Source organism: Phocoena phocoena, chromosome 3 (genome assembly GCF_963924675.1).
Source record: "Phocoena phocoena chromosome 3, mPhoPho1.1, whole genome shotgun sequence".
Classification (NCBI taxonomy): domain Eukaryota; kingdom Metazoa; phylum Chordata; class Mammalia; order Artiodactyla; family Phocoenidae; genus Phocoena; species Phocoena phocoena.
This window is the reverse complement of record NC_089221.1, coordinates 172457457-172475622: the sequence shown is the minus strand read 5'-3', so window position 1 is coordinate 172475622 and position 18166 is coordinate 172457457. Positions and strand designations below refer to the sequence as shown.

The window sequence follows — 18166 nt, the reverse complement described above, 5'->3', positions numbered from 1 at the left end:
AATGCCTCCGTTTCAAAGAACCGTGTTTTAACCAGGAAAGCTCCCCAGGAAGGGGCTGTATTAGTGCAACAAGTGGGAGCCTTGACGCCAGGCTCTCTAGACACATCCAGGTGGAGACTTTTGGCCCAGGCCGGCCGCCAGGGACTCAGGGGCTGGGGGGACACGCGGCCCCTCCCCTGCCCCGGTGGGGCACTAAGGCACCCGGCCCACTGGGGTGGGCAGAACCCCGTGCCGTCAGCAGGCTGGCGGCTCGCAGTCCTCAACCTGCAGCCCTTTGCTCAGGAGGAAGGCGTCCTGCTTGGGGTCCCGACCCAGGAAGAGCCTTAACATGACGCTGGCGTCCTGGGAGCCGCCCGGCCTCAGGATGCAGCTTCTGTAGTCCATGCCCACCTGCCGAGAGGGGGCGGGGCTGCAGGAGGGTGGAGTAGCCCCACCCGTGGCTCCAGGGGCCAGCAGCACCCAAGGGAGGGGATCTGGGGGTGTGGGTGTAGCCACCTCTGCTGTGGCTGAACAAAGGGCAGGGGAGCAGGAGGACCAGGGCAGGGTCCTCAGGGCCGGGCAGGCCCAGGCGGGTGGCACAGGCATCTAGGCCCAGGCCGAGGACCGCGGTCTTGGTCTGCGCAGCAGGCCGGCTTCTCACCTTGCCACTCAGGACGCCCTCCTGCTTGAAGCGTGTGTGGAACATGTCCGCGGAGTACACCTCACTCCACAGGTAGCCATAGTACTGGGCGTCGTAGCCGCCTGCCAGGTGGCCGAAGGTCGCGGGCATGTTGGTCCCTGGGACACACGTGGAGAGGCTCCTGCCCGGCCCCCTGGCCCCTCAGTGCCCCTTCCCGAGAGCGGGGGCCTCAAAGCAGCCCTGTCTGAGACCCCTGCCACTAGAGGGAGAATTGGCCCAACACTTCAAGAAAACAGGGACCTTGCGGGCAACTCAGTGGAGGGACACAAATAAATCTTTGCCCACTTTCTGCTGAAGCTCATGAGGGTTCACCTCTAAGCCTCTTACAAGTCAGCTGCCGAGGCTCTGAGGGGTGAATCAGGGCTCGCCCTCCGCCACGGGGAGAGCACGGATTAAAGCGCTCACGAGGGAGTGAACCGCGTGTCCACACCGACATGCACGTGCAAACCTGTGGATGCGTTCCGTCCGGGGTATGAAGCCCTCTCCTGCCCCTTCCAGGCTCTCCAGAAAGCACCTGCTGAGCCGCCCACCCCACCCTTGGCCTCCACGGGCCACAGAGGGAGGGACCAGCCCAAGAACCGAGGCGGGAAGAGGCCAGAGGTCCGACGGCCTCGGCCGGAGGGTGTCGGTCGGTCCCCCTTCACACACCACTAGACGATCTTCCTGACCCGGGCAGTGGCCGCCACCCCAACCCCTAAGGTGGGCCTGCCTCGCGCGTGGCTACCTGGCGTGGCTGGGACCCCGAGGATCTCCTGGGAGAGGCGGGCATACTCCTCGGCTGGGTCTGCGGCCGTCTGCGTGTGCAGGGCCTGGTCCACCTTGGCCAGGACGATCTGGCGCAGGTTGAAGAGGCCTGGGGGGCAGGAGGAAGGAGACGTGGGACTGGCTCTGTGTCCAGGCCGCCCTCTCCAGCCAGGCGGTCTGGGAGCCCCCTTCCCTTCCCTTGGCCCGGCCGCACCTGTGTTGGCCTGCCGGGACTTGATGAGTTTGTCCAGCAGCTCCTGGGGGACGGCGCTGCCCGTGCGGTAGTGCTGGGACATCCTGAGCAGCGGCTCCACCTCCCACACCCAGTTCTCCAGCATCTGCGAAGGTGCCTCCACGAAGTCCCGCTCCACGTGTGTCCCACTGAACATGGCGAACTCGGCCTGCAAGGCAGGCTGTGGAGCTGCAGGAGGGCCCACCCGGACCCCAGACCTGCCCGGAACACAGGGGTGCAGAGAGCCCGCCACCCCGTGGATCACCGCGCCCCCTCCCCACCCACGGAGCCAACACTCTCCAGCCAAAGCCCCGCACCCAGGAGGCAAAGGTGCGGACACGGCGCAACCGGATGGCGGCCGTTGGCAGGCGCTCTTTGCTCCTCTTTCGTGCCTGAAATTCTTCCTGAATACACGGCGCCTGACGGAGTGCGGCTGGAACCCAGGCCCGGCAGGTGTGGGTCCACACGAGCCCAGTGACCCCGGCATGTCCTTCCCAGGCCCCAGGGAGCAGGGCAGACGCTGCCTCCTCACTCCTGGGTCACTTGACCCCCAACTTCCGGTTCCAAGCCCCAGTTGCAAACTAGCGTCCTTCTCACGGTCTGCTGAATGCTCCAATGTGTGCATTTTTGTGTTTCTGGGGTGATTTCTCTGCTCGACATGGCTCCGAGCATAGAGCTGAAGTGTTGGCCGGTGTCCCAAGTGCAGGAGGGCGGTGACGTGCTCACGGGGACAGTGCGTGTGTCAGACGAGCTTCCTTCAGGCGAGGGTTACAACCCCGCCGTGAGTGAATCAACAATTGCTATCAGACCAGGTGTCTTTAAACAGAAACACACATCACATGTGGCTGCGTGGGGATCGGTGGCGACAACGTGGTGACAGAGGGTGACCCCCAGCCTCACACCACAGACAACACTCCACCATAGTGGACAACAACAAAATTAAAGGCTTGATTACAAAACTTCTAGGCAGAAAAGGCAGAAGAAACTAGACAGGAGAAACTCAGTACCTCGGGTTAGAGAAGGATTTTTTCCATAGGACACAAAACGTGCAAGAAAACAGTTAATAGGCTGAACTTCAAAGTCAAAACCTTCTGCTCATAAACATACTAGTAATAAAAGGTCCCTCCACACACGGGGACATCCCTCAGCCACACAGAGGGGTGAAGCCCTGACACTCACTACCACGTGGACGGACCCTGAGAACACGATGCTCAGTGAGAGAAGCCAGACACAGAAGGACCCACAGGGTGTGACTCCACTGATGGGAAACGTCCAGAACAGGTAGATCCACAGAGTCAGAGAGTGGGTTCCTGGTTGTCATGGGCTGGGGAGGGAGTGATAGCTAAGGGCATGTGGGACACTTTCGGGGTGATGAAAATGTTCCAAAACATGGCAGTAGTGACGGCTGCACAGCTCAGTGAACTGTCCCCATGTGCTCCGGTGCAGCCTGTGACAGCATCGCTCTCGGGACGGAGGGCTGACCGCAGGAAGACTGAGCAAGCAGTGGGTCCTGGGCCCGGCCGCTCAGCTGGGGGTCCCACGTGGGGAAGTCACTGGGACTTGCTGAGCCTCCACCGAGACTGGCAGCAGCCCCAGGGCCTCACTGGGCGCGGTGTTCCCGGCCCCAGAGCCTTCCCTCTGGTTCTCATCACTGGCTGTCACCAGACTTGCAGGCAACGTTCCTTTCTTTTCTTTTTTAAAGGCAACTCTTGAGTACATGTATTTAACATGTAAGGAACCAGCCCTGACACCTTGATCAGTGGCTTCCAGCCTCCAGAGCCTCCAGGACATCCATTTCCGTTGTTTACCTGCTCAGTGAGTGGGGTTTGACGATGGAAGCTGACACCGAGGGCGTTGCCACGTCCGGGGTGACGTCGGCTGAAGAATCCCGCGGCGAGGACATGCCTGAGGACCACGCGCGCCTGGGCCCTCCCCCGCTCCTGCCCGCAGCCCCGCGCCCGCACCCACCTGGGAGCAGAGCTGGTGCATCACGTGCCCAAACTCGTGGAAGTAGGTCTCCACCTCATCGTGCTGCAACAGGGAGGGTGCGTCGGGCGTGGGCTTGGTGAAGTTGGCCACCATGGCCGCGATGGCGATCTGGCGGCTCCCGTCCTGCCGCAGGCAGCCGGGCTGCAGGCCGAAGCAGGCCGCATGCCCGTACTTCCCTTCCCTGGGGAGGGACGCGGGGTGAGGCCCAGCTTCCGCAGAGGATCCCCGGCCCATGGCCGACACGTTCCCCCAAGCACACACCGAGGGTAGAGGTCCAGGTAGAACTTGCCGATGACCTTGCCCGAGGCCGTGTCCCGGACCGTGTAGAGCGTCACATCTTCGTGCCACACAGTGGCGCCCTCCTCCAGGTCGAAGGTCAGCCCCAGCAGCTCCTGGTAGATGCCCAGCAGCCCGCGCGTGACCACCTGCATGGGGAAGTACTCCTTGAGCAGGTTCTGGTCCACGCGGTAGCGCGTCTCCTCCACCTGGTTCATGTAGTAGCGCATGTCCCAGGCGTTGATGCGCCCGTCAAAGTGCAGGCCCCGCCTCTGGCACTCGGCCTCCTTTAGCTCCAGGATCACGGCCCGTTCCTGCTCCCCGAGGGGCTTCAGCTTCTGGGCCAGCTCATCTGTGGGCGGAGGGGAGAGGCTCGGCTACGTCCCTGGGGCGGCTCCCCAGCCGCCCCCAACCCCGCGCCCCTCGAGGCATAATGAAGGGTCTGGGAAGGTGACCCCCAGGCTGACACAGTGGGGTCTCAGGCAGCACCGCGTCCAGTCCAGGTCCGCCTGACCCCGCTCCCCACTGGGCCCCAGGGGGAGGCAGGGTTACCTAGGAAAGTGGCCACCACCTGGCTGGTCTTGGCCATGTTCATCTCCAGCACGTAGTCGGCATGCGTGCTGAACCCCAGCAGGCGGGACTTCTGGGCCCGCAGGCTCACCAGCTCCCCAAGGATCGCGCAGTTCTCCTGGAACCCAGAGACGGCCAGCGCTGGGGACCATGGGCCATGCCCTCCCTGTGGGGCCCCGGGCCAGGTCTCTGCAGGTGGGCAGGGCTCTCAGGCCACTGGCGCGCACAGCCAATACCCCTCCCTCCTCCTCCTGGCCCAGATTTCTAGACACTTTGGTGCTGTCCTACCATGTGGTCTTTATAGACAGGTCCTTCGGAACCAGAAAGATCGTGAACCGTGATGGGCTCTAAGGCCAAGGGCGGGAAGCAATGCGGCCAGGCTCTCCAGGAGCCACCAAGGGGCCTCCCCGGGCTCAACAAGACAAACACGGCTGCCGTGCAGACAGCAGCTCAACCCCACGGCGCCCGAACACCCAGCCCCTGGACGGTGAGACACCTGTTGCTGCAGGTGGCCCGTGGCTCACGGATGAGGCCCGGCCCCAGGCGTACGCCACCTTCTTGGGGGCCACCTCTCCGGTTCTGCGGTGGGGTTCTCCTGGGAGCCCCCAGTCACCACAGGACCAACGTGGCCTGTCTGCAGGCCGAGAAGGCGGGGACACAGGACTGTCCCCCGTGCCCCCCGCATCCCCCGCGAGGCCGAGCGAGCACCAGTGGTGTCTGCGGGGAAGATGAAGGGCTCATGCACAGCCCCCATCTACTGAAGATGCTAAATGGGAGAAGCAGACTGCAGCCACACGCGGTATGGACCAAACACAAGTGTCCTTGCAGAACCCGATGTCTGAATGTCAAGGCCGTGCCCGGGCCACAGCGAGAAGGCCAGGCCCACATGCTAGGCACAGAGAGGGGATGGGGGGGACCTCTGTGAATCCGAGCTCCTCGGGCATCCGGCAACACCCGAGAGGGAGAGGACCTGAGGCTAAGGCTCGAGAGCGAGGGAGCAGAAGCACGAGCTCAGGAAGAGGCTCAGACCCCTGCCCCGGGGAGCCTGGGGGACGGAGGCAGACCCCCGGACACCTGCTAGGGGCGGAGCGAGCTCGTGGGCCCCTCCGGGCACTGAGCCGGCAGAGGCGGGCTCCTCACCCGCTTGCACCGACAGTTGAAGGCCTCCTCCACCTTCCTCCTGGTCTCGGGCACGTGGCATTTCTTCAGGAGGGGGAAGTAGTGCGGGTACTTGAGGGTGACCTTCAACTTCTCATCCTCGGTCTTCTCCAGCGAGTTCAGGAAATCCTCAGGGAGCCCTCCTGTGGGAGCCAAATCGGGGAGCTCTGAAAGGACCCCGTGGGCTGCCCGACCCAGGTGGGAAGGGAGGGCGTCCCTCCCGCGTGGGAAGTGAGGAATGGGAGCCAGCAGGGAGCACAGTGCCCGGTGCGGCCTACCCAAACGCCCACTTCCCACCTCTGCACCCAAAGGAGCCACGTCAAGGGCTCTCCCGCCTCAGACAGCTGCTGCTCTCCTCATCAAGATGCCCTCGGGGAGGAAAAGCTATGTTCAGCTCCACCCAGGCCAGCCTGCACCTGCAGACGGCGTTCACCCCGGGACAGGCTCCACCCCGGGACAGTGCCCACCCCGGGACAGCGTCCACCCTAGGACGGTGTCCACCCCGGGACAGGCTCCAGCCTGGGACAGCGTCCACCCGGGACAGTGCCCACCCTGGGACAGCGTCCACCCTAGGACGGTGTCCACCCCGGGACAGGCTCCAGCCTGGGACAGCGTCCACCCGGGACAGTGTCCACCCTGGGACGGCGTCCACCCCAGGACAGGCTCCAGCCCAGGACGGCATCCACCCCGGGATGGCATGGGCTGCCGTCTCCTCTGTGTCCTTTCTGGGTGGATGGCACCAGTGGAAGGCAGAACCCGCCAGGCAGCCCTGACTGGGCGGTGCCCCCGCCCCATCCCAGCTGTCAGCACTGCTGCAATGGCTGGCCTCCAACCTGGCCTGTCCTCTTAGCATGGAGACCCGGGTGCATCGCCCTCAGACTAAAACCTCCAGGGACCTGTGCCTCACAGCCTGGGCGATGCAAGGCCACCACCCCTCATGCCCCAGCCTCGCCACCCAGCTCAGCCCTGGGGCCTGGGGCCTGGGGCCTGGGAGCTGAGGGAGGGGTGGAGGAACCCTAGAGGATCCCCCTCAGGTGGGCCGTCTCGGCAGGCCCCGACAGGTGTGCCCGTGACTCTAACCCTAACCCAACAAGAAACAGCTGAGGGAGAGCCACCCTCGCCCCGAACCGGCTCTTCCTCCCTACTGGGACTGGAAGACCCTGTGACTCTCTCTCAGCCTCACACTTACCCAGGAGCCGGTTCTCACTGTTGGACAAGGTGGTGAAAGCATGGAAGGGGTGCCACGAGGCGAATCCCTAGATGCTCGACCTGAGCTGAAGGCACTGGTAGGCACTCATGGATGTGTGTCTGCGCGCGTGTGTGCACACAGCTCTCGTCAGCTGAGGGGGCCTAGAAGCAATAGCTCCCAGCATCTGGGCGCACACCCAGCAGCCAGACCTTCGTTCTGACTATCCCACCAGGGCCAGGCCAGGCTGGGCCAGGGAGAGGACAAAGTGAGCCCGGCCCACCCTGTGTCAAATAGCAGGTGCTTGAAGAATCACAGGGACACGTCCACTTGAGGGGCTCTTCGAGGCCACACTGGGACAATGAGCATCTAAGTAAGTGATGACAGCAGGGGACCGCACCCCACCAGGAAGACCAGGACCTGGAAGCCCACACATACAAAGACACTGGTCAGCAAGTACTGGGGGGTGGGGTGGGGCAGTGGGGGTGAGTTCTGACTTACAAGAAGATACAAACTAAGATATTACACAGGACTAGTGGGTGAAAACAAATGAGAGGAACAAACCTCCAAGCTTCTCTGGAGAAATGACTGACTGTGAACGGAGAATAGCGCCTTTACAGAGAAGACGCCTAGAGAAAATTGCCTTAGGACTGAGATTTAGGGAAAGAAACCAAAGTGTTATGTGTGTGTATGACTCTCTCTTGAGAGAGGGAGGGAGGGGATGGAGAGAGGGAGGGAGGGAGAGGGGGAGAGGGAGGAGGGGAAGGGAGGGAGATGGAAGGAGCGGGGAGGGGGAAGGAGAGGGATAGAGGTAGAGAAAGAGAGGGAGGGAGGGAGAGGGAGAGAGGGCGAGAGAGGAAGGACAGGAAGCAGGGAGAAAACAGAGAAAGAACACACCATCTATGTTTCTGTAAAATGACACCAGGGATCCTTCCACAACCGGAGAAAATAACCCAGCGAGGCTCCTGCTCAGCTGGAACTGAAACTGCAGACGGGGTCAAACCCCACCAGGCTGGCCACACATGTCCAGCCGCCACCCCAGCCCTGTGAGACAGGTCACCAGGGCTCTGAATGTCTGCTGCATGGAGCTGGAGTTCACCCTCTCGCCCGGGAGGCCGGGCCATGACAGCAGGGCCCCTGGGCTGGACAGATGGGGGGAAAGCAGCCCCACAGGACAGCTTGTGCCAGCAGATTCAGCTGCCAGTTTCCGGAGGCCCGGGATCACCCTTTGGCCCGTGAACCCCAGGAGCCACCTGGGTCTTGCTGCCCGGGACAGGGGGTTGGGGACCAGAAGTTAGGGCAGCAGAGGTTGGCGTGATGGACCTGAAGCATCTGCCTGGGTCAGCGTGCATCCGTGGGTGTCCCCAAAACCCACCCGCCCAGAGGCAAACGAGGTGTCACATCTTATGCAACAGCCTGTTACACAGAACCGGTAACGATGCTCAGCCCCATCTGAACCCCGGGCAGAACTGACAGGCCGCTGCCCACCTGGCCTAGATTTTGCAAAACTATCAGCGTGGGCAAGACGGAAGCAAGTTTGTAAAAGGTTCAGGAACCGATCAGCAGGGAAGGAGCCTGGAGAGACAGGAACTAAATGCAATGCCTGAGGCCTGGCTCAAGCCAGATGGGGCCAGAAACGTAAAGACTGCCATCGGGACGGCTTGGGGGACCGCTCCACGCTCTGCTTCCCGAGGGCTGCCTGCACCCGGGGACTCAGGAGGTGCCCTTGCTCCTAGAGACATGTCCGGAGGCCCTGGCGCAGGAACAGCACACACGGCATCCACGTAGGGAGGCCGGGCCCGGGGAGCACATGGGGTCTCCCTGGTGCTATTCTTGCCACTTCCCTACAGGTGTGAGTTTTCAAAATAAAGCATTCGAGGAAGAGGGCAGAAGTTGCAAAAGCCGCCCAGGCCCCAGCCCTTCAAGACCCCACGCCTGGTCAGGCTGGGGAGGACCCTGTGAGATTAAAGAAACATCACAGAGAGCAGGGTGGGGGTGGGGTCTTGGGGGACAACTCCCTTTGGGGCAGAATCTCGGTAGACAGACCGCAACCGCCCCCAAGGAAGGATCCAGAACATTGGGACCCAAACACTCTGAGCACCCCCGCGGAAGAAGGCCCTCCCGGGGGTCAGGGGCACACGGACGCCTCTCCACCCCCGCGCGGGGCCCGCACGCACCCAACTCCTCGCGCGTGAATGGCAGGAAGGTCGTGTCCTCGTTCAGGTTCTTGTTGAAGTCGATGCACAGGAGACTCAGCTTCTTCTTGATGCTCTTGATTTTCTGAAGGAAGAAGACGGCCGTGAGATCGGGGGGCGGGGGCACGGAGGGGGGTTAAGGCAGAAGAGGCGGATGAGAGGAGGGAGATGGGAGAGAAAGGGCCTCGGGTCCTAACTGTTAGGACCCTCCACAGGAGTTACCCCAAGGTGACAGCCTAAGCTTCAGCCATTTCAAAGGAGCTAAGTTTCTGTCCCTTCAGGGTCTATCTGGTTTTCAGAAACAGGGAGAAATGGACCAGCCTGGGGGAGGGAGCGACGTGGGGTGCAGAGAAAGGCACCGGCTCCCTGGGGCCCCTGCCGGGCCAGCAGCAGGAGGGACGCCTTGAGGACCTGCCCAGGCTGCACCCCCTGCCCGGCCCAGGACTCAGCGCGCCCGCCCCGCTCCAGGGCTGAACAGCCATGCCTGTCGGAGGACAGGAGGGGCGCTGGGGGAGCGTGCCCGCTGGCTCTGCCAGGAGCAGGGGCTCGTCGGGCACGCCTGGCTCAGAAGCAGCCCGAGGGACGCCGGGCGTTTGCAGGCAGCAGGCGCCGTGCCAGACACTGGCCTCCCTGCAGCCTCACGGCCCCAAGGGCCACGACTGGGCAGGAGCACAGGGCGCCCTGGGAGGGTGGGGCGGCACTGAGGACCTCACCCCGCGCCAGCAGGCCGCCTCTCCTGGGCGCCCTCCTCCCCGGGCGTCCCCGTGGTCCCTCCGGCCAGTGGTTCTCAAGCGTCAAGGCGGTCTGCGCAGCCCCAGCGTGCACACCCTCGGCTCCCCCAGCCTCGAAGCTCCACGCGCCTGCCGCTCCGCAGGACTTCGGGGCCCCCGCGCCCAGCCCACCCTGGAAGCTGGAGTCCCACAGTCCTCCGAGTCCCGGTTTCCTCCACCACAAGGCACAGCACCGGCCGAAGCGGGACAGCGTTTTTCTTGAGTAACGAGAACTGTCGCTGAGCCCTGGGTCGGGCCTGGTACCTGCATTAACCGCTTCTGTCACTTTCTGATGCAAACCAGCCAGCGCAGGGATGCACCCCAGCCCCTTCTGTACAGGGCTCCCACACTCGGGGCCACCGTCCCCCCGCGCTCATCACCCTGGGTAGGCCCAGAGCCCCGGATCATTCTAGCTGATCCTGAGCTGCTCCTTCCCGGGGACGCACACCTCAGGCTCCAGTCCCCAGCCACCCCTCCCCTCATTGCTGCCGAACCCTCGTGCTCCCGGGAGGCCCTAGGTGACGAGGCGGGCCCCTGCCCAGAACTGCGACTGACAAGCTCTTTCCTCATCTGCTGGCCTCACTGTTCTCTGTCCTCCACACAAACCGACTCGGTCAGCGCTCACGACCACCTGTGAGGGGGTCCTTGGGGCACGCACGTTGCAGAGGGTGAACAGGGACAACGGGGTCCAGTGACCGGCCTCCGGGGACCCAGCTGGTTGGTGGCAGAGCTGGGTCTGATCCCAGAGGTCAAGACGCGTGCAGCCACGGCGCCACACGCCCCCCACGGAGGTGACGCGCTCGACCATGGGTGGCTCGCCGTGCCCGGCCCCCTCCCCACCCCACGAGGCTGCCTCCCGGGAGGGGCCGGGCTGCCCATCGCCCACCTGTCCAGGGCGCTGCGGGGACCCCGTCCTGCTGGACCAGGGGTGGGAAGAGCTGAGGGCTCTGGGGTCCATGTTGGGGGCAGAGGGGTGTCAGGTAACTGGAAGGACCTGAAGGGACAGGCCCCGGGGGGCTGGGCCCACTGGGAACCTGCGTGGCCACAGGGCTCAGCCCAAAGAGGAGGGAGGGGGTGAAGACGGACGCGCTCGTCAGCCTCCCATCACCCCCAGCCTCTGTGCCCAGCGGGATCCGCGCTGTGAATTACGGGAGAAACGCGTCGGATCTTGGCCCCCAGTCCTGGCACACAGCTCCTAAACCTAAAGCCACAGGGTGGGGTGCATCTTACAGCCCCACTGCCTGCCCACCTCCTGGGAGGGGAGAGGGACAGCGGCTGCAGCGTGAATCAGTGGCTCATGGCCAACGATGTAATCGTGCTCATGGAACAAAATCTCGGTAAACTCAGGGCTCAGAGAGCTGCCGGGTGGGCGCCTGCAGGTGGCCCGGAAGCCCCGGCCCCGCCCCACGCCTCCACACCTCCTCCAGCCACCTGGCTGCTCCTTATGATAACCCGGTGGTCCGGTCCGTGGACTGGGTGCCTGTGTTCTGGGGGGCCGCGCTAGCCGACGGATGGAACTTGGGGTGGGCGCGTGGGAACTCCTGACACAGCCTGTCAGCCACAAGCGCAAAGGACGACGTGGACCTGTGGCCGGCGTGGGCCGAGCCCTGACCTGCGGGCTCTGACTCCGGGTAGATGGAGTCCAAACTGAACCGTAGAAACCCGACAGTCACAGAGCTGCTGCTATGGGAGCCCCACGGGCCTGGCGTCGGGACGGAAGCTCTGTGGGAGCGGGGACTGAGGGTGGAGTGGGCTCGGAGGAGGCGGTCCTTCCTTGAGACCCTCCCAGCAAAGCCATGGGGGGCGGGGGGCCCGGCTGAGGCGGGGCTGAGGCGGGACGCAGAGAGGGGCCCACGCCGCCCGTGCTCTGGGGAAGCCCTGTGACCCTGAGGACCGAGGGCAGAGCAGGTGCAGTGGGACTGCTGGTCCACGTGGACCTTCCCTCCTGGGGTTGAGGCGGCAGAAAGATGGGCAGAGGCAGGCACACGGGGCCCAGGCCAGGCGCTCACCTCCTGCGTCTCCTCGGGCAGGTGTAGCCCGTTCCTCCTGCCCAGGCTTATCAGCCGCTCCAGGTACCGCGACGCCTCTGGCCTCAGCGAGTCACTCTGGACCTTCTCCTAGAACAAGATAACCAAAGTTCTGCTCGCAGCAAAACATCGAGACGGTGCCCAGTGCTGGCGAGGCAGCAGAGAACAGGGGAGTCATCGCTGGAGGCCGCGCAAGTCAGTGCAGCCACTCTGGAAAGGAGTTGGCCAGTTTCCTAGAAAGCAAAACTTCCTAACAAAGCAGCCATCGCAGGACTCGGCAACTGCAGTCATGGGCACTTACCCCAGAGAAATGGAGACTGAAGTCCGCACAGAAACTGTACACAAGTGCTCGCCTGACTGGGAAGAGACCCAGACCGAAAGCCGCTGGGGACCTTCCTAGGGCAGCGGATGACACGGGCAGTTGTGTCAACGTCAGGAGCCTGCTGGGACGCTGACTTTACTTTCACAAAAGGTGACATTGGGGAAAACGGGGCCAAGTAGCCGGGACCACTCTGAATCATTTCTTACAACTGCACGTGAACCTACAATTAATTCTGTCAGTGAAAACTTCTGTTAAAAGCAGCACTGCCTGCGCTTTCAGAGGCCCCCGCCCTTGTGTCTGCACAAAGCACCCAGGGGCCTCCCCTGGTCCCGAGGGATACGCATCAGCGGGTTCTAAGAACCACCCACCAGCCACGTGAGAAGTATCTGTGGTCCCCCCGACACAGGCAGCAGTGCTCGGCCGGCTGCACGGAGCACCCACAGGAAGGCAGGAAGTGCACACACGTGTTACTCGTCCCTCACCTCACGTTGGAGACTGGACGTCCCTTCTAGGTGTGCCCAGCAAGGTCGGGAAAGTGAGGTAACGTGTGGACCCGGGAAGGCATTTTATGCTTCCTCTCCTCCCTCCCACTCGTCTTTGTCACGTTTCTAACGTCGTCTGCTTTGGTCCAACGGCCCCACCGTGAAACTCACCACCTTCCCCAGGCCCAGCGCACAGCCCGTGGTGCCCACTGCCCACCTGCGGGGCTGCCTCCAGCTTGACACCTCGTAAAGCCCGGGGAGCGGAACGACCCAGTCTGAAGAGGTCCCATCGCGCGCTCACCTGCAGCCAGACGATCCTCTGGTACACGTCCTGCCTCATGCTCATCTCCACGTCGAACTCGGACAGCTTCTTGTCCGCCTCCGTGCTGGCTGTCCGGATGTCCTTGGATGGGGAGACATGCTGCGGGAAGTCAAGGATGTTCCTCTGAACTGAAACAGGGAGACGACAGGACAGGTGTGAAAACGGCCCCGGGTGGAAACGGGTGGGTGCCAGCCCCAGGCTAGAGATGGGCGCAGTTACCCCGTCCTCGGGGACTCACATTCCAAAAGAGAAGGAACTTAGCTCAGGACACCCCAAGCCAAGAGGGATCGCAACAGGGAGTAGGATGAGACCGGAAGAGGCCAAAGGGACTCGGTGCCAGAAAAGAGCCGTGGCTGCCCATGGCTACGCTGCAGCTCACCAAAGATTTTGCACTTCACGGCACACGTGGACACTTCGTGAGACAGAACGCGTGGCGGCTGTGAGAGCACACGCTTCAGCTGAGTCACCACATGACCCGCAGACCCACCCCCAGGGGCACACCTGAGAGTAACGGAACATCCTCCACCCAAAACTTCTACACGCGCCATCACAGTAGCATGACATGATCCGTAGTAACCAAACAGTGGACACGACCCAGACGCCATCAGCAGATGACTGGACACGTGTCCCTCCACACACGGGGGCATCACTCAGCCATGAAAAGGGGTGAAGCCCCGACACTCGCTGACACGTGGACGGATCCTGAGAACACGATGCTCAGTGAGAGAAGCCAGACACAGAAGGACACACGGTGTGTGATCCCATTGATGGGAAACGTCCAGAACAGGAGGATCCACAGTCACAGTGGGTTAGTGTTGTCAGGGGGTGACTGCTGATGGGGTCGGGGCTTCTTTTTGGGGTGATGGAAGGCTCTGGAGTTGGAGAGTGGTGAAGGTTGGATATGCTAAACACATTAAAAACCAATGACGTCTATACTTTAAGTGGGCAGATTACGTGGTATGTGAATTCTATCTCAACACAGCAGTGTTTAAAAAAGCATATACTTTGCATGGGGGAGACCTGAATTAACATCACAGTTTGGTGGCTTCCACGGTTCCAGGCCACCGAGATGGCCCAGGTCTGGTGGGTCAGCTGCAGCGTGGAAACCTCTGCAGGGCAGTCACCGGCTCAGCTGACTAGGCCAAACACGGTGGGGCTCTGGGCGGGTCTCATGCCGGTGGCCCGAGAGCAAGCTGTGAAAAGGACAGAAACAGCCTTTTCTGTCCGTTTGGGATTTGCAGACTGTTACTGCACCGAGTATGACAACGAAACACCAGAGTGTGGGATTAGTCCAGGTGGCTGGTGTGGGGAGACGGGGCACAGGAAGGGGCGCTGGGCGGAGCTCAGTCTGTGCTCAAAGAACCCGACGCCCAGCCACGCAGAAGGGAGGGGCTCCCCGGCTGGCACGAAGCCCCCAGACGGGGCGCAGGATGAGGGGCAAGGCGGCGCGTGGCTGGGCCCCAGAGGCCACGTCGAGGGCTTCCACCTTGACCCCCAGGGCAGTGGGAAGGCACCGGAGTTGGTCGAGGGGAGTGCCATGGTCCAATTCTAGTTTCCTTTAAAATTACTCAGGTTACTGAGGGGAGATGGAAAGAAAAGGCCACAGAAGTGGAGTAGGAGAGACCAAATCATGTCTGGCAGGGTCCCTCCCGAGGTGGGAATTTGCATCATCCACCCTCCAGAGCCTCCTGCCACAAATGAGAGGGGAGACTGAGCCTGCCACCCCTGTCCCGCCCCCGCCAGAGCAGGGGACTGGAGGGCAGAGCCAGCCTGCGGGCTCTCCATCCGCTGCCTGAGCCGCAGCCCTCACCCTTGGGCCCAAGGCACACTGGGTCCCCCCAGGGCAGACCCTCTGGAGTCTAAGCCTGCAGGCCAGGGGCAAGTAGACCCTGCATGGCGAGGCATCAGGGACATGTGAGAATCCCGCAGCTGGAATTCAGGGATTCTAGATGGTTCGCAGAAAAACAGCTGCTCTAGAGATTCGGGCACAGGGGGTCTCCTCGGCTCGGAGTTCTCTGCCTCATCAACCTCTGCAGAGGGGGCTCTGGGAGGCGAGCTGTGTATCTGACATACAAAGGCAGCAGACACACTGTGGAGGCGAAGAGGGAAGGACCCACGGGGTGGCGATGAGGACGCCTCAGGGTATCAGGGGACCCAGGGCGCCATGGGAGGAGAAAACCAAAGGGGACCAAGTTCAGCGGCTCAGAGAAAACAAACAGATCCCCGGGCAGGCACACGGGCAGGGGTGAGAAGGGGCTCCAGTTTCAAGGCTGGCACGTGAGCCGGCTCCCCAAGAGGAGAACTGGCAGACACTGTCTGACGCTGCCGTTCTGGGCCCTCAGGGACAGAGCAAGCTGGCCAGCCCAGGCTGCCTTTCTCCACCGGGCCCCCGGGGAGGAGGTGGTGTTGCCCAGTCTGGGCAGGGCTCACCTGTGTAGGACACCTCCACGTCGGCCAGCGCCTTGAGTGTGTTCTCGTAGGACACATCTTGGAGCTCCTGGGAGCCCACGCGGTCGTACACGCGCTTGGTCTCCTCGATGAGCTCGGTGGTGAGCTCCCCGATTTGCTGGGCACTCAGATCCCACCGGAGGTAGTTCACGGCCGAGCACGGTGCCGCCACGTCCAGGGCGTCTCCTGCACAGGCTGGACCCAGAAAACAGAACCCCACACCCGGCGTGTCTGCTTCAGGCTCGGAATCAGGGTCAGAGTAACAGGCTGGGGAGAGCCCACAGTTTCCCAGAACAGATGGCGAGGCCCCAGGGCTTTCTGGGGACGCACAGGGCAATTGGTCCTCTAGAGCACAAGGTGATCCTGCCCCCAGGGGACACTGGGGGATGTCTGGGGACGTCTGTGGTTGTCACCACTAGGGAGTGATGCTCCTGCCTCAGCGGGGCCAGGTGTGCTGCTCAATACCCCACAGCAGCCAGGACCGTCCCCAGGAGAGGCCCCGCCCTCGAAGTCAGCGGTGCTGAGCGGGACATCCGGCATATACCTGTGTTTCACTGGAAGAATAACTGCACTGCAGGGTGGTACCCCCAACCTCCCTGAATGGAACCTGGAACATCTGTAATGTATTAATTCTCTAAAAGAGGGGTAAATCCTGATTACTGTGACGTCCCTAGCCCCAGGAGTTTTTGGATACAAGACTGTGGTCTATAACAACAGCTGTCGGGTTTCCCTGGTGGCGCAGTGGTTAAGAATCCACCTGCGAATGCAGGGGACACAGGTTTGAGTCCTGGGCCAGGAAGACCCCACATGCTGTGGAGCAACTAAGCCCGTGCGCCACAACTACTGAAGCCTGCGCGCCTAGAGCCTGTGCTCCACAGCAAGAGAAGCCACCACAATGAGAAGCCTGCGCACCGCAACAAAGAGTAGCCCCCGTGTGCCACAAATAGAGAAAGCCTACGCGCAGCAACGAAGACCCAACGCAGCCAAAAATAAATAAATTAATTAATTAATTAAAAGAAAAACAACAGCTGTCACTTGAAAACCTTCTTGTGTGTTCCAGGGTGTTTTGACCTCACTGAACTCTCAGGCAGTTCTGTACTCTGCACCCTATGTGGCTCCACTTCACAGATGGGAATCCTGAGTTTGCCATGATGCCACAGCCAGCAAGCGACAGAGGTGGGGTTCAAAGCCGGGCAGCTTACTTCCACTGATACACACTAAGTGGCGGGGGGGAGCCTCTTCACCTCAATAGAGGTTCGATTTTTCTGGCCAAATGACTGCTTCAAATTAGAGAATATCTTTGCAGAATATTCTGGATTTCAAGAACTGCACAAGAGGGACCGTGAGTCTGCATTAAATCTGGTGGTAAAGAAGGGCTCCAGGAGCTCAGGAAAAGCGGGAGGTCCGAGTCAGGTGGAATTGTCGGGAAAACCTTTTGGAGGAACTAGGATTTGAAAACTTGGAGCAGGCACGTTCTTTTCATAAATATTTACTGATTGTCACCTACGTCCCAGGTCTCTGAGCTAACAATCCCGCAGCAAACAAGGCAGACAACAGTCCTGCCTCCCTGAGGCCTGAATAAGCGTAATTATGATTATCAGCATGAAATGGGCTGCAGAAAGAACAGAGGGAGGATAGGTGGGCAAGAGAAAATTCCAGGAGGCACCACTCAACATCCTGGGCGATTTTCTAAAACAGAGTATGTGGGTGGCATCGCTCCCCTAAATGAAAACCAACCCTTCCATAGCGCCCCTTTGTGCTTCCCATAAAAGGGACTCCCAGCCGTGTTCCAGCTAAAATGACCTGTTGCTCTCCAAACGCCCTGCTGGTGCGCTTGCCTCCCCGCCTTTGCCTTCGCGATTCCTACCATCTGGGACGCTCCTCCCGCAGGACAGCTGCTTCTCCCCACGGGGTCCAGGCTGAGTGAAATGCCACCTCCACCGAGAAGTCCTCCAGGACCGCCCTCCCTAAAGAAGCACCACCAGCCCCGGCACCGACGACTGTCTAAAGCCCTCGCTTAATTTTTGCCTGTTGAACGTCCGTCTCTGGCTCTGGAACTGCGTCTAGAACTCCCTCAGAATCCACCCAAGGGCCAGACCCATCCTCAGCAAAAGCGACACGGAGTTTGCCGAATGAGTGAAGCGCTGTTAAAGTTGTTCATTCATTCGGCAACCGAGGGTTCGGGGTTCCGGGCTCGCTGACCCCCCTCCCCTGCCTGGGCCCGGGTCACTCGAGAGTCACTGGGCTCCGCTCTTAGGCCCCAGGGGCCACCCCGAGGGAGGGCGCGCGCGGCTCCTGGGTCCGGCGAGCGGGGCCAACACCAATGGGCGGCCGGTACCTGCGGGGGGCTTCATGGCTGGCGGGTGTGCACCGGCGACCTCTCCCTCCACCTGGCCTGCGTCGGCGTAACAGCCGTCAGCCTCCCTCCACTCAACCGCCGAAGCCTACTGGACTGAGGTGCCAGCCGCCCGCGCACCAACTGAATGCTGGGAGACGCGTGCGCCGGACGGCAGGGCGCACGCGCACCCCAGCTCCGCCCACAACCCGAGGCTGTGCACCCGGGCGCTGACTCCTCCTGAGCATGCGCTGGAACCACCCCCGCCCTTCATTGGCTCTCAGTGGTGAGAGGGCAGAGCCTTCGGGGAGGCGTTTCCATGGAAACCCACACAGCTGGCACCTCGGAGCCTTCGCTAGGTTCTCTCTGCCAGTAGTTCGCTTGGGCTTCTAGCTCCTGTATTAATTTGTACTTGCCTCCTTTCTACCTTT

General features: G+C 61.8%; 1 protein-coding gene across 1 annotated transcript; it reads right to left on the bottom strand.

Moving 5' to 3' along the window:
- Positions 1-200: 200 nt before the first annotated feature.
- THOP1 (thimet oligopeptidase 1) lies at positions 201-17907 on the bottom strand. Its single transcript, XM_065875248.1, has 13 exons — positions 17739-17907; positions 15383-15595; positions 12932-13080; positions 11809-11916; positions 9012-9114; positions 5631-5791; positions 4473-4608; positions 3906-4272; positions 3624-3825; positions 1638-1824; positions 1404-1532; positions 641-777; positions 201-390 (listed from the first exon to the last, which is right to left on the bottom strand). Exons 1-13 carry the CDS (start codon positions 17752-17754, stop codon positions 235-237), a joined length of 2064 nt encoding a protein of 687 aa, XP_065731320.1. The 5' UTR covers positions 17755-17907; the 3' UTR covers positions 201-234.
- Positions 17908-18166: the final 259 nt, after the last annotated feature.

What these genes read in the sequence shown, in the direction of transcription:
- THOP1 (XM_065875248.1), bottom strand. An exon ending in GGTGGTGGCCACTTTCCTAG is followed by an intron (nt 4,273 to 4,472) that starts GTAACCCTGCCT and finishes CTCCGCCCACAG; the next exon opens with ATGAGCTGGCCCAGAAGCTG. An exon ending in TGCACCAGCTCTGCTCCCAG is followed by an intron (nt 1,825 to 3,623) that starts GTGGGTGCGGGC and finishes CCTGCCTTGCAG; the next exon opens with GCCGAGTTCGCCATGTTCAG.